General features: G+C 55.9%; 1 protein-coding gene across 2 annotated transcripts; it reads left to right on the top strand.

The window, feature by feature from the left end:
- Window positions 1-9,190: 9,190 nt before the first annotated feature.
- LOC125358181 (MIEF1 upstream open reading frame protein) lies at window positions 9,191-11,467 on the top strand. Of its 2 annotated transcripts, none has more exons than XM_048355129.1 (2): window positions 9,191-9,246; window positions 11,225-11,467. In XM_048355129.1, exon 2 carries the CDS (start codon window positions 11,255-11,257, stop codon window positions 11,465-11,467), a length of 213 nt encoding a protein of 70 aa, XP_048211086.1. In that variant the 5' UTR covers window positions 9,191-9,246; window positions 11,225-11,254. The 2 variants fall into 2 exon arrangements, with proteins under 2 accessions (XP_048211086.1, XP_048211078.1); XM_048355121.1 differs by having other exon boundaries at window positions 9,212-9,296.
- The last annotated feature ends 2,801 nt before the right edge of the window (window positions 11,468-14,268 follow it).

The following is a 14,268-nucleotide window of genomic DNA, read 5'->3' as shown; positions in this document are numbered from 1 at the left end:
CACCCTGGGAAAAGAAGGGAAAAAGACACAACACATTAATAATAATAATAATAATAATAATAATAATAAACCCAGCCGGGAGGGCAGCCAGCGCACGCGGAGGGGCGAGGCCGCAGGTGCCAGGGCCTCCACGAAGGGGACACTGAGGCAGGGCGGGGCGGGGCGGGAGTCAACCAACACCAGCATCCCGGTGGGGAGGACCCGCGGGGCACCCTGCGGCGGTCCTCACCCCCCCATCCCCCCCCAAGCCCACAGGCCGGCTCAGATGCGCCTGGCGGAGGGGTCCATACCCGGCCTTCGAGGGGTCCCTGTTCCTCTCCCCATCCCCGGTCCTGCTCAGCAGCTTGCGAGGGCTCCGAGGCCCTTTCTCAGGGCGGGGTGGCGGTGTGCATAGCCGGTGGGGGGGGCATGGGGTGTGGGGGGGGTGGCTAAGGTCCCATCCTCTGTCCGCCTCTTCCCTCCCCATCACTGCCTGAGCCTCAGCCCCAGCGCGCCACCCTCCCCGCGTGGAATCGCTCTACTTGGGGCCGGCCTAGGAGTCAGGTGGGGGGGGGGTCCATGAGGCCCTCGGAGCCCCAAGGGGGGCCATGAAGGCCAGTCTTAGGGCAGCCCATTCCTCATGCTCTGCCTTGTGGGGCCAGCGATTGTTGGAGTGGTTTCTACACTGCTGTAAGAGACACCCCCGCCCCCCCCCCCCCCCCGCCCAGTGCACAGTGGTTTAAGCAAGACGAGCATCTATCTAACCACATTGTCACACCGTCTAGTCCTGGGGGGTGGGGGTGGGGCGCTCCAGCTCCCACCGAGGTAGGTGCATCCAAAGGACGGGGAAAGGCAAGGAAACGCACACCCTTTACTGTGAAAATGCCGCTCTGGGTGGCATCACGCCGGTCAGGATTGAATCGCGGGGGCACAAGTAGCTGCGGAGGAAACTGGGACAGGTAGCGCCGCCCACCGTGATCCCGGCCTCATCCTGGAAGTGGTGTACACCCCTGTAATCCCAGCACCCACAAGTCTGCAGCAGGAAGATCAGGGGCTTCAGGCCAACAACAACAACAACGGAGAGGATGGATGTCGGGAACAGGCAGTCTCTCGGGGAGGGGATAGAAATGGTTAATTTTGCGGGGCTCCCGTGGCGCACCCCTGTAATCCTAGCTACTCAGGAGGCTGAGATCCGAGGAACACAGTTCATAGCTCAGCCTGGGCAGGAAAGCCGGTGAGACTCTCATCTCCAGTTAACCAGCAGAAAACCAGAAGTGGAGCTGTGGCTCAAGTGGTAGAGCGCCAGCCTTGAGCTGAAGAACTCAGGGATACTGCCCACGCCCAGGGTTCAAGCCCCTCCACTGACAAGTTATTTTCTCATTGTTCAAACTTTCTTGTTCCCCTCCTGTGTGCCTAGGACCGGGGTGCGGGGTGGGGGGGTGTGATGGGGGGGAGGTGGGGGGGTGCCCCCCTCCGACCCCCCCCCCCCGCAGACATGGCCCCTGACCCCAGTGTGCCGAGCTGCCTGTGGAACGGTACCTGTCTGTGCGCGTGTGTATATTTATGGGCATGGCTGCATGCTTGGTGTGTATTTGTACGTGTCTGTATCCGTGTGTCTCTGTACATAGATGCTCATGGGTGGGCGTGGGAGCCCGGGACCTGGAGCAGGAACTCTCCCAAGATGAGTAAGGCAGGAAGCCCTCGAAGCGCCTAGAAAGCAAAGCTCCAGGGGATGTGGGGGGGTCTCCCGTCTGTCTTTCAGTCTGGGGAATGCGAATCCTTCCTGAGGGCTGCCTCTCCCCTTCCCTCCCCCCCCCCCCCCCCCGTCTCTCCCTCCCGCCTTCCCAGAGGGCTTTTCCTAGATGTCTCCCATGCCCAGGACATGAGGAGCCCGCCTCACAGCAGCCCCGCTCCCCTCCCATCCGGTACTCCCCCCCACCCCCCCAGGATCCTTTCCTTCCAGGTCACAGGAGCACCCTGTTGCAGGGGAGCCCGGGCTTCGGAGGCCCTGGGCAGCCACGTGGCTCTGGGTCGCTCCAGGCCACCTCTGCCCACCCTGTGACGGGGCGTCCAGGGGCCTCCGAATCGCCCTGTGTTGTGGGTGGCCCTTCCCCCGGCTGGCAGGGCCCTGGCCTGGGTTCCCCAGCTCGAGGGCAGGAGAGCAGCCGTGGGGAAGGGCCCAGCCCAGCCCTCCTGCGGTCAGCCCAGTGGAGGGGCCGCTCACGCAGGCAGGGCCTGGCCATCGGGGAGCAGCGCAGCCAACAGTCGCCATAGCATACACTGGGAATTGGGGGGCAGGGAGTCCAGGAGCACCCACCCCCACTCTGAAGGGAGAAAGGACAATGTGAACCAAGGCGCACTAGCCCCAAGTGAGCGCCAGGTCTCCGGCTGGTCGGGTCTGCCCAGAGTTTGTGTCAGTTCTAGAGGAGGGTTGGGGGGCAGTTTTGGGGGGGGGGAATAGTGAGAAGTAGGGTGGGGACACGGGACTCGCTCCAATAGAAGACTGGACCCTGGGAAATGTATAATTTAAGGACATCGATAACAATAATAGTATTATTTTTTTTGTAAAGGAAAAATCGATATGTACATTCTGAAATCATTTTCTCTGCAAATGGTTGGATTTCATTTCACCCTTAAAGGGATGCTTAAAGGAAAAGATAATATTAATAATAAAAACAGCTACAAAGTCTGGAGCATGTGCGTGTGGGGCAGGCTTGTGGGCCTTCGGGTGGGACGGAGCAGGGGGCTGTGGGCTTTGGGGAGAGCCCCTGCATTCTGAGAGGTAGTCCCCCACAGTGGCGGGGGCGGGGGGGGGGCACAGCCTGCCTTCCAGAAGGTTCCAGCAGGCTCCTGGGTGGAGGATTTAGAGCCTCGTCCTGCACAAGGAAGACACAGACCTGCGCCCTGGTACCAGTGCCAGCCCTCCTGAGGTCACTGGGGGCGTCTGGGGGTCTGGATGGGGCTTGGGTGGTGAGGGTCCCCGGATCTGCTCTGGCAGCATCGGCACGAGTGCCCGCAGCGACTTGGCAGAGGTGATGAACTCCAGATGACACAGCTGCTTAGGTGACAGACCTGGATTCTCTGCCAGCCTTTCGGGGTGACATCGCCTTCTGGAGCTACAACCCCATCCTGCAAGGCTCCTCCTGCCTTGGGTCAGCACTGGGTGGGTCTGAGGAATGGCAACAGTGTGGTCTAAGCAGGGACTTTCAGGCTTCTTGAGCAGGGGACACCCAGGCTTACAGCCACACCCCCACACCCAAGCCCCGGGGGGAGAGCGATAGGCTACTGGGGGGCCCTCTACCGGGCTGGGAAGGGGAGCAGGTGTAGTACTCCAGCCTGACCACAAGGTGGCGATGGCGACTCGCTGGCCGTTTCAGATCTCCGCCATGGAATCCTAAGAATCCTGGTCGCTATGGACAAACTTTGGGTTTTTGTGTGTCAGTACTGGGACTTGCACTCAGAGCAAGGCACTGTCTCTTTAGCTTTTTCTTTTTTGTTCATGGCTGATGCTCTACCACTTGAGCCACAGTCCCACTTCCAGCTTTTTCCTGGTTAATTGGAGATAAGAGTGGCATGGATTTATTTTTGCACCCTGGCTGGCTTTGAACTGGAAACCTCTGGTGTCCGGATCGCAGTAGTGAGCCATAGGCACCGGGCTAGACATCAGTTAATGACTGTTTTGAGCTAAAAGACCCTCCCTCCCCCTCGTTCCCCTTTGATGGGTGTGGGGCGTGGCCTAAGGTGTTCAGTGGGCAGAGTCTGGCAGAGTCGGAGAAGCCCTGTGAACAGAGCTGGACTGGTGGGATGGAGAAACCTGTCTGCTCTGGAAGACTCGCCATCGAGGGGACCAGGGAAGCACAGGATCAGAGCAGTGGCCAGCCTGGCATGACGTCAAGAGTCCAGGACTCACGAGCCGTCTGTGAGCAGCTGGCCGCCTGGGTGGGTGTAGGGGTCCCTGCAGAGCCGGGGGTGGGGGGTGGGGGGGGTGGAGGATGCATGTTGGCCTCCACGCCTCATGTCTAAAAATGGTCCCTAGAATACTGGGTGCACCCAGCAGAGAGATGAAATCAAAAAGCTGTGTAAGGCTGAGAATGTGTTTTAGTGGTACAGTGCTTGCCTAGCCTGCCTAAAGCCCTGGGTTCGATTCCTCAGCACCACATTATCAGAAAAAGCTAGAAATGGGGCTATGGCACAAGTGGTAGAGTGCTAACATTGAGCAAAAAGAAGCTCAGGGACAGTGCCCAGGCCCTGAGTTCAAGGCCCAGGATGGGGGGAAAAAAATCAAAGGGACAAAGCCATGTTGATGAAAACTGTTATGAAGCCTTACAGACAAGGGCCCGAGTCTCAGACTCAGGTGGGACCTTTCAATGTACCCCAAAGTAGAGTACACTCAAAATCTCTGGTTAAAACCCAGGGGAGTCGGGTGCTGGTGGCTCACACCTAAAACCCTTGCTACTCAGGAGGCTGAGATCTGAGATCTGAGGATTGCAGTTCAAAGCCAGCCCAAGCAGGAAAGTCCATGAGACTCTTCTCTCCAATTAAGTACAAAAAGAAAAAGAAAAAAGCCAGAAGTGGGGCTGTGGCTCAAGTGGTACAGTGCTAGCTCCTGAGCAAAGAAGCCCAGGACAGCATCCAGGTCCTGAGTTCAAGCCCTAGCACAGGGTCACAAGAAAACCTCAAGGGGGGCTGGGAATGTGGCCTAGTGGTAGAGTGCTTGCCTCATACACATGAAGCCCTGGGTTCGATTCCTCAGCACCACATATATAGAAAAGCCCAGATGTGGCACTGTGGCTCAAGTGGTAGAGTACTAGTCTTGAGCAAAAAGAAGCCAGGGACAGTGCTCAGGCCCTGAGTTCAAGCCCTAGAACAGGATTTTTTTTTTTTAAAAAAGGTCTTTCTCTGAGCACCTGGGATTCCTCGTACCAATTCTGTGGTTGCCAATCGGTGGCAGTACCACAAATGACTTTCCATACTCTAGATCAGAAAGAGCTTCTAAAAACATCATCAGCAACACACGTCTGTGCTACTGCGGCTTTGAGGTGGGGCCTGCTTGCCCTACCGCTCCCAGCTGACCAACCGGAGACAGGAAGAACCACCCTGTCAAGTCTGGCCTGCACACTTGCTCATATACTTGAAGCCTCCGAGCTGTGGGGTGTTTCGTTACACAGCTTAATTATAATAGTAGGTAACCAATACACTTTGTTTCTCCCTGAAGGACAGAAAAGCCAGCTGTAGTTCCTAGAGAGACCAGAGAAGGACTTTTCTGGCTTTCTAATGGCAATGTTGCCTTTGGGTGCAGCTTGAGGCCCGCGTTCATGGGCTCGGCACAGCCCCGCTTCCCACATCATCTTATTCCGCGTGTCTTCAATAGAGCAGCAACAGCTCCAGTCATCACACCCTCTCACTTTCCTACTCAGCCCAGGAGAAATAGACTCTGGTCTCTGTAAAAGTCCTGGTCCTGGAGCTCATTGGCGTGGGTTTAGGTCAGAGCGGAACTGATGAGGACATTGTGGGATGTGCAGAGGCTGACGCACAGCTGGAGCTTGGTGAGCGCTTTCTCCTTACTCCAGTGCCACGGGCCTGGCCCTCCCTCCATTGCCTTTGATGTGGCACCTGTGACACGGAGGCCACACATCCCTCCCTTCCTCGGCCGCGGTGACACATCTGTCTGTGGCTCTCCTCCTCCTCTCTCTGTGACATTACTTCCTGGACAAGTTCCCCTCCCCGCCTCTTGTGCCTTGTGATGAAGGGGCTCCCCGGGGTGGGATGCTGAGCCCACAGTCCTGCTGGCTGCGCCCCCCCTCCCCAGGTGGGGCTGGCTCTGCCTTTCCAGGGACGAGCCCCCAGCCCATGCACCCAGCCGCATGTTCAACGAGCCCCTAAGATGTTGTGGCCAGCTCCGATGTCCCAGAGCCAGAACTGGAGTCGGCGTCCCCTCCACAGCTCTCTCCTCTTCTTTCTGTACTCTGCACCCCACTCCCGACACCTCAGTTCCCACTCACACCAGCTCAGATCTCTTCCTGTGTGCTTCCCGATTCTACTTTCCCTTTTCCCAATGGCTACCGGGAGAGCTACGTTCTAACCACTGAGATTTTCCCCAGCCAATCAAATGACTGTTTGCCTGGGGCCTGGCCTTCATTCGTCACTCGCTGAGTGAGGCGGTTGCCTCCTTTCTCCTTGTTGTGAGTACTGAAGGATGCATGGAAAGAAGGGCATGTCTTGGGCACTTGCAACTGTTCTGTCTAGCATCCCTTCTTCCAATATTTCTCCTCGTCCTCCTTCTGTTAGTACTAGTGTTAGGACTCTGCTGAGCCAAGACTTAGGCCAAATCTGGTGGTTAATTGGAGCTAAGAGTCTCACAGACTTTACTTCCCAGGCTGGCTCCGAACCGCGATCCTCAGATCTCAGCCTCCAGAGTCGCTGGGATTACAGTCATGAGCCATTTGACTGCCACCTCTGATTTTTCTGGGCCTTACAAATCTCGGAGGAGTAAGCAGAACACCTCTTGATCCAATCCAACATGTACATGGCCCACAATCAGGGGGAGGGGTGCTCGCCCATCTGTAAAAGAGGTGCATCGACACGCAGGCCTGGGGGGGGGGGCTACAGAGAGGAAGAGTGAGGAGGAAGGATGTAAATAAAAATCAACTACCTTGTGGAGTGAGCGTGTTGGCCTGGGCTGTGGTGTGTGTGTTTGTATGTGGGGTGTGTGTGTGTCTGTGTGTGTGTATTTGTGCAGTTCCACCTTCTCTTTGACGTTTGCAACCCCTCCAGGCTCAATGTGAGGCTGCAAAGATTTCACAGGCCGATCTTGGTGGGCAGGGCTCCCTCCTGCCCAAGGATATCTGATTTCAGTCCGGGGAATGACAGGAAGGATGGCAGTGAATGACGGCCCACTCCATTAAGCGGGGAGCAGCATGCTTTGGGACTGATGGCTCAGTTCCTGGCTGGCTTCGCTGTTCTGGACACAGCCAGCGGCTCCATTACTGGGCAGCGGGGACCATCCCAAGGGGGGCAGGGGAGGGAGGCAGGCCGGGCTGGCTCGAGCTTTCTGTCCTGTCATTTACTAGCAATCGCTCACTATTTCAGGGAAACAAGCAGGCTCTTTTTTTTTTTTTTTTTTTCAGGCACCACCATTGGGCAAAGAAAAGGAAGGGACCTGCAAGCCGCAGGCTCCTTTGCCCTGGAGTGGAGGCCTCTGGGAGTAAGGGGCGCCTAGTGGCTGTCAGCTCTCTTCTGTGATCTTCAAGTTCCCTCTGTCTCCTGCCGTTGCAACTTCCTTTCCTGAGCTGGGTTCTGCTTCCCCTCCCCCCCCCCCCCCCCCCCCCGCCCCTTAGCAGGAGAACCCAAAGCCAAGCCCCCAGATAACACATACAATTAGCTTTTGTCCCTCTGTGATCTTCCAACTTGCTCTTTAAATTCCCAGCAAGGCAGCTGGCACCCGCTTGCAATCCTAGCTACTCAGGAGGCTGAGATCCGAGGATCCCGGTTCAAAGCCAGCCTGGGATGGACAGTCTAGGAGCCTCTTATCTCCAATTAACCACCCAAAAAGCCAGAAGTGGCACTGTGGCTCAAGTGGTAGAGTACTAATCTTGAGCAAAACAGCTCAAGGACAGTACCCAGGCTCTGAGTTCAAGCCCCGGTACTGATGCGCGCGCGCGCGCGCACACACACACACACACACACACATTCTATAGATTAGGAAGGTCAGGAGACATGTGAATGGTCAGTTACCTGATCTTTTAGCTGGAAATGTCACCAGTTAGATTTATTTGGGTCACAAAATCATTTCTTTCAAGAATAAAGTAGGGCAGCCGGCAAGAATGGAAAGAATACACACTTGGGAGGGAGAAGGACAGGCTTGGCTTCTTAAGTTCAGAGTTCTCAGCTGCCAGGCTCTCCCCCCCTCCCCCCCTCCCCCCCTCAGGCTCACAGGAATTCCTGAGGCTGTCTAGGTCTTTCTCAGCTATGAAACTAGGATGCTCAGCTGGGCACTGGAGTCACATTGTAATCCAGACTACTCAGGAGACTGAGAGCTGAGAACCGAGGGTCAAGCAAGTCTGGGTAGAAAACTCAGCTAAGCGCTCTACCACTTTGTGCCACAGCTCCACTGGTTAATTGGAGATAAAAGAGTCTCATGGACTTTCCAGCTGGGGCTGGCTTTGAACCACAATCCTCAGCTCTCAGCCTCCTGAGTAGCTAGGATTATAGGTGTGAGCCACCGGCGCCTGGCTTTCAGTGAGACTCTTCAATTAACCAGCAAACAAAACAAAACTGGAAGTGGAGCTGTGGCTCAAGTAGTATACAGCCTTAGCCTTGAGCACTAAAGCTAAGGGGCAGCCTGCGCTCAGGGCCTTGAGTTCAAGCCCCAGGACTGGGGTCTGCGCGCACACGGAGACCGTGGGCTATGGACAGGGACGCTGGGTTATAAGGATCATAAGGCTTTGTACTGAGTCCAAATGGGGTGGCGGCTCCTTTGCACGCATCTCGGTCCTCTCCCCTCCCCTGAAAGTGCCTTCCCCAGCCCCGTCCCCCCACTTTGATCCTCAGCCCCGAAAGGCCGGGAAAGGTACCTGTACCCTCGGGGCAGCTATCCCGACCGACTCCCAAGGCCCAATCCGGCCAGGCACCGGGGGTGACCGCTCCCGGGAAGTGGACGAGGGCCAGGAGCAAAGCCACCGGGGGCTGCGGCTGAGCGGGCCGCAAGCCGTCAGCGTGGCTGCAGAGACGTCCGTGGGGCTCTCTGAGGTGGGCTTCGAAGGGAGGGGAGGAGTTGCCTCGGAGCCCCGGGGGCCCCGGGAGCCTGGGGCGGGAGGGAAGGAACGGCACCCGAGAGTGCGGATCTGGAAGCCCGGAGGAGGAACCGCGTCTGGGTGACCGGGACGGCGGAGAGTGCGGGGCTGGCCGGGCCTGGCAGGCGGGGGGGGGCCCGCAGCAGGTGGCAGCCGGGGACGGCGCCATTGCGGCCGGGCCGGAGCCCGCGGAGCCCGGCGTCTGCCCCCCGGCGTCCGCGCGGCGCCCACTGCCCGACTGACCCCGCCCCCCAGCCCCGGCCTCAGGGACCCGCACGGGGGCGGGGCCTGCAGGGCGCGTGACGTCACGGAGCGGGGCGGAGTCCCGCGGGGGCGGGGCCCACCTCCGGAGGGAGACCGGGAGCGAAGACCGGAAGTCCGGCCGCCTCCGCCCGCCCCTGAGCTCCCTCGGCCCGGTGCGCGAGGTCGCGCCCCGGAAGTAAAGGAGCCATATTGATGGGTGACCCCGAGAGTGGTACCGGGCGAGAGGCGAGTCCAGAGCAGAGGTAGCGCGCGCGGCCCGCGGTGAGTGAGGGGCCGGGGGGTGGGCGAGGGTCGCCGGCGAGCGCAGACTCGTCGCTCCTCCCCTCAGGGCCCTGCCGGGGCCCCCGTCCCGCTCGGCCGGGCTGCCGCCGGCGTCGGGGGCTCGCCCGGCGCGCCCCGGGCCTCCCCTTCGCCGCCCCTCCCCAGCCCCCCGAGCCCTCCAGGCCGCGGGGCCGCCGGCCTCGACCCGGAGGGGGTGCATCCCGACTCGGCCCGCCCTAGGATCGGTGGTCCCGCGCCGCCCAGCGCCCCTGGGGAAACAGCCTTCGCGTGGGGGGGGGGTCTCCGAGCCCGGCCGGCTCCTCCGGGACGCCCCCGGCCCGGCGGCCCCTGTGTGGCCGAGGAAGGAGGCTCCGGGACAGCGGCTTGCCCGAGATCGTCCGGGACCCGTTGGCGAGACCCGAGGCCAAGCCCGGAGCCGACTTTGGGCCCAAAGTCCACATTCCTGGTCTCCAGGCCCTCCTCTCTCCCTCTTAAGGCCATTTCTGCATTTCTGAAACGGGGGGTCATCATTCTCGCACATAAGGACCCGTGTTGGGGGGAGAATTTTTCCAGTTTAGCATAGTTTTGAACCCTTGTTTGTACCAGTTCCTACCTAAGAAAGTTCCTGGAGCGCCCAGAAGTGCTCAGCACTCGGAAAGGCCCAGCGCATGGTGACCCTCCGGGGCAGAGTTGGGGTCAGGGAGGGCCCCTGCCTCCCTCCCCACTTTTACAGCCGCGGCCTCTGGGCAGGTTCTTCGGTTAGCATCAGTTGCCTCTACTTAAAATGAGGATGATGAGTTGTTAGATGGGGTGTGCATAGAGCACCCCAGCGCGGGCGGGCGGTAGCCCCTCTCCCAGAGGACCACTTATGAATCCTGACCTCCTCTTAGGCTTTTGGTTGAAATGTAACAATGGATGACAGATTACTTGTGTGTGTGTGTGTGTGTGTGTGTGTGTGTGTGTGTGTGTGTGTGTGTGTGTGTGTGTGTGTGTGTGTGTGTGTGTGTGTGTGTGTGTGTGTGTGTGCTGTTACTGGGGCTTGAACTCTGCCTAGGTGCTGCTAGGTCCACAAGCTTTTTCACTGAAGGATAGCCCTCTGCCACTTGAGTTACCACCCCGCTTTTGGCTTTTTGGTGCCCAATTGGAGATCAAGAGTCTCAGGGACTTTGCCACTGGGGTTGGCTTCGAACTTTGGCTCTCAAATCTTAGCCTCCTGAGTAGATTACAGGCGTGAGCACCAGTGCCAGGCAGAATGTCAGAGCACTCAGCCCACGATAACACTGCTTGTGTAACAGTTTATAGGTGCCGAAGAAAGGCGGTGACATTTAATTTATAATTGACTGTAGTGTTTACTTGGAGCTGTTCTTTCAGCGATAGAGTGCTCAGTATGTATCAAATGGTGTTCTGCACATGTTCCCATACATTGACATTTCATGTTAGGGCTGACCACTTGACAGAAACACAAGGCAGCCACTTCGAAGAGGAACCAGTCAAATGGAGGTTAGGAAATCTTGTCAAGTTAATGCCAGAGTCCAGTGTGGCCGAGTCCTTGCCTCCTGCCACTCCAGGCCACATCTTGTGGTAGAGTTCTATTAGAGTTACTTCTTGTGGACAGTTCTCAAAATGACCTTATGTGGTAGGTGCCATTACCTAGAGTATACAAGGGAGAAGCTGCTGTTCAGTGGGGTTAGGTCCTTTACCCAAAGCCTGTGGCAGGTAAGTAACTGAGTCAGGATTCAAGACCAGGGGGCTATAGTTACCAAGCCCTGGTGCACCCTAACTTGGGAGGCTGGGGTGTAGTCCTAGCTCTGTCCTGAGGTTTGAGTGTAACCTAAGCCGTCTCTGTATCTTGGATTAAGAACTCTTGGCTTACTATGTCTATAAGGTCTACTGCATTAATTCTGACTATGTTTCCTGCTTCTGCCTAGAACACAGCATCCAACCCCTGCCAGTCCCCCATGGCCCCGTGGAGCCGAGAGGCGGTGCTGAGTCTCTACAGGGCTCTGCTGCGCCAGGGCCGAGAGCTCCGCTACACTGACCGAGACTTCTACTTTGCTTCCATCCGCCGTGAATTCCGGAAAAATCAGCAACTCGAGGACCCTGTGGCCCGGGAGAAGCAGCTAGAGAAGGGCCTATTCTTCCTCCACCGCAAGTTAGGGGGGCTCATTTAGAACCCTCTCTTTTTCCCCTCACACCCTAATTCTAAGGGAAGGAGGACAAAGGTGCCTTCAGCAGACACTCCTGCCCACTCCCACCTCACAGATGCGGTAAGCAGGGCCTTGTTCCTGGGAGCTTCTGGTTGTCTGATTTGGGGTGCTAGGAAGGGGAGACGCTTTCCTTTAGTGACCACAGCTCTTCCTTCCTTTAGCTCTTAGAATTCCATCGAGGCAATACAGAGAAATGAACAGAAGTTCCCTCTCTCTCTCTCTCTTTTTTTTTTTTTTTTTTTTTTGCCAGTCCTGGGCCTTGAACTCAGGGCCTGAACACTGTTCCTGGCTTCCTTTTGCTCAAGGCTAGCACTCTGCCACTTGAGCCACAGCGCCACTTCTGGCCGTTTTCTATAGATGTGGTGCTGGGGAATCGAACCCAGGGCTTCATGTATACGAGGCAAGCACTCTTGCCACTAGGCCATATTCCCGGCCCTCCCTCTCTCTTTTGCAGAGCTGGCAGTCGTTCCCAGGCTGTGTGCATCTGAGGCGAGTGCACTCCCACTTGAGCCATGCTCAGCCTCAAATGGGTTCTCTAGTTCAGAAAAGTAGGCCCCGAATTTAAAAAATAGATATAATTTCGTTATTACTAAGGTGTTACCATTTCATGAGTTATGGGCACGTTTCTTTTTTGGACAGTGTCACCCCTCCCTTTAGTTTCTCCTAGTTTCCCTCTCCCGTCCTTGTCTACAGGTTACACAGGTCATTTTCCACACAGTGTGTTCTGAGTAGCTTGATTGAATTTGTTCACCCTTCTTGCCCCGTGCCTTTTCCTTTGCCTCCCCTAAAAAGAAAAAAAAAACCCAAACAAAAGCCACCACCACCACCAAAAACCCATGTTTCTATTTCCTAGAATTCATTTCGATATCTAACATTTCAGATGTTCCGAAGAGTTACACCTTTGGGTTCCTCCTCTAAGAGTGTCCTCTGTTAGGCCGATTCTGTGTGAATGCCTATTGTCCTGGATAGGTTATCATGTCCAGTTGTATTTTATTTTAGATCCAGCTTCCACATAGGAGAGACAGCATGTGCCATTTATCTCTCTGAGCTTGGCTTACCTCCCTTAACATTTATTCTAGGTCCACCCATTTCCCTGCAGATGACATAATGCTGTTCTTTCTAATGGATGAGTGAAATTCCACTGTGTACATTTACCACATGTTACTGATCCACTCATCTACTGTAGGGCAGCTGGGTTGTTTCCATAACTTGGCTATTGTGAAGAGTGCAGCAATGAACATGGATGCACAAGTAATCTTTACTGTATCCCGACTTGTAATGCTTTTGGGAGATGCTCAAGAGTGGTATGGCTGGGCCATGGGGAAGTTCTTTTAAGTTTTCGAGGAACCTCCAAACCTAAGGCCCTGAATTTTAGGCCTCACCAAAATAGATTACTGTAGTCATTTTATAGAACCTATTTGTATAGGAACATGTTTGAAAAGACACTGCTTAAATTCACTAGACTTCAGTTCTAACCTCATTCATTCACTCATTCATATTCATTGATTGGTTGTTCTGTTCTGATCATCAGTGTATCAGATCAGATCACATTCCTTAAAACATCTGTTGTTACAGCAAGTGTAACGTATAGACTTCAGAGTTCAGGGCCTGGGTTCAAATACTGGCCTTGCTACTAATAGCTTTGGATTTAAGGCATGTCTCTAAAACTGTTCAGGGCTTTCATTTTGTCATTTGTGAAGTGAAACCGACCCCTTTAGGTTACAAGGAGAGTGCACACACAACTCTGACTGTGGTCCTTGGCAAGATGAATGGTAGTCCTACTCCTCTGGAAGCCAGTCTCACCCAAGAGTCTTCCCTGTGGCATAATGACCCTATTTAATTCAGCAACCTTCCCAGAGGCCCTTGTATGGCCCTGGTATTATGTACCCTCTAGGGATAGAGAAGAAAGCTCTGGCTCATTAAGGAACAGGAAATCATTCCAGCAGTGTTGCGCATAAAGAGCTGTGCAGACAGTGGTGAAGGTAGCCTGCCTTGGGGATTGGGTGGGAAGGATCACAGGTGGCCGTAGAAAAGGAGGACAGATAGCAGATTCCTGGCACTGGAAACTGCACTTGTAGTCTGGGAACAAGCCCGGCGTGGCTAGAGTGGTGTACCTGTGAGGCAAATGGCAGGTGTTGAAGTTGGGCCAGGTGTGGAGGGATACTGAATCCCCTGTTGAATACACTAGGCACCACCACAGCTTTGTAAGAAAGAACCGCAGCAAGTCTGTGTTTTAGCATGTACCAGGGTGATGTGGAGAGAGTAAGTTAGTAAGACAAAGTAAAGGCAGCAGCTGGGCACTATGGCTCACACCTATAATCCCAGCTACTGGGAAGGCTGAGATCTAAGGACTGTGGTTTGAAGCTAGACCTGGCAGGAAAAGTCCCTGAGACTGATCTCTTAATTAATCACCCAAATCCAGAAGTGGGGCTGTGGCTTAAGTGGTAGAGTGCTATCCTTGAGCACAGAAGCCCAGGGACAGCTCCCAGGCCCTGAGTTCACACCTCAGAATGGGCACACAAAAAAGAAAGAGATAGAGGCAGCAGTGTGGCCAAGTGGATTGAGGGATGGAGGAGGTGGGACAGTTGCTGTACGACAGCCAGCGGGGCTTCATGACCAGGCTGAGGCCTGGAGAGAGGAGGGCAGCTGGGGCGTGAGGCCGGCCATTTGGCCGGGAGGGAAAAAGTCCTTTGGTCCTCAGCCATTTATATTGACCAGCGGGTCGGCGTGCTGCCTGCACAGGCCCTGTCTTGGATCCCAAAGAG

Source organism: Perognathus longimembris, chromosome 1, assembly GCF_023159225.1.
Source record: "Perognathus longimembris pacificus isolate PPM17 chromosome 1, ASM2315922v1, whole genome shotgun sequence".
Classification (NCBI taxonomy): Eukaryota; Metazoa; Chordata; class Mammalia; order Rodentia; family Heteromyidae; genus Perognathus; species Perognathus longimembris.
This window is presented reverse-complemented; position numbering and strand designations above follow the sequence as displayed.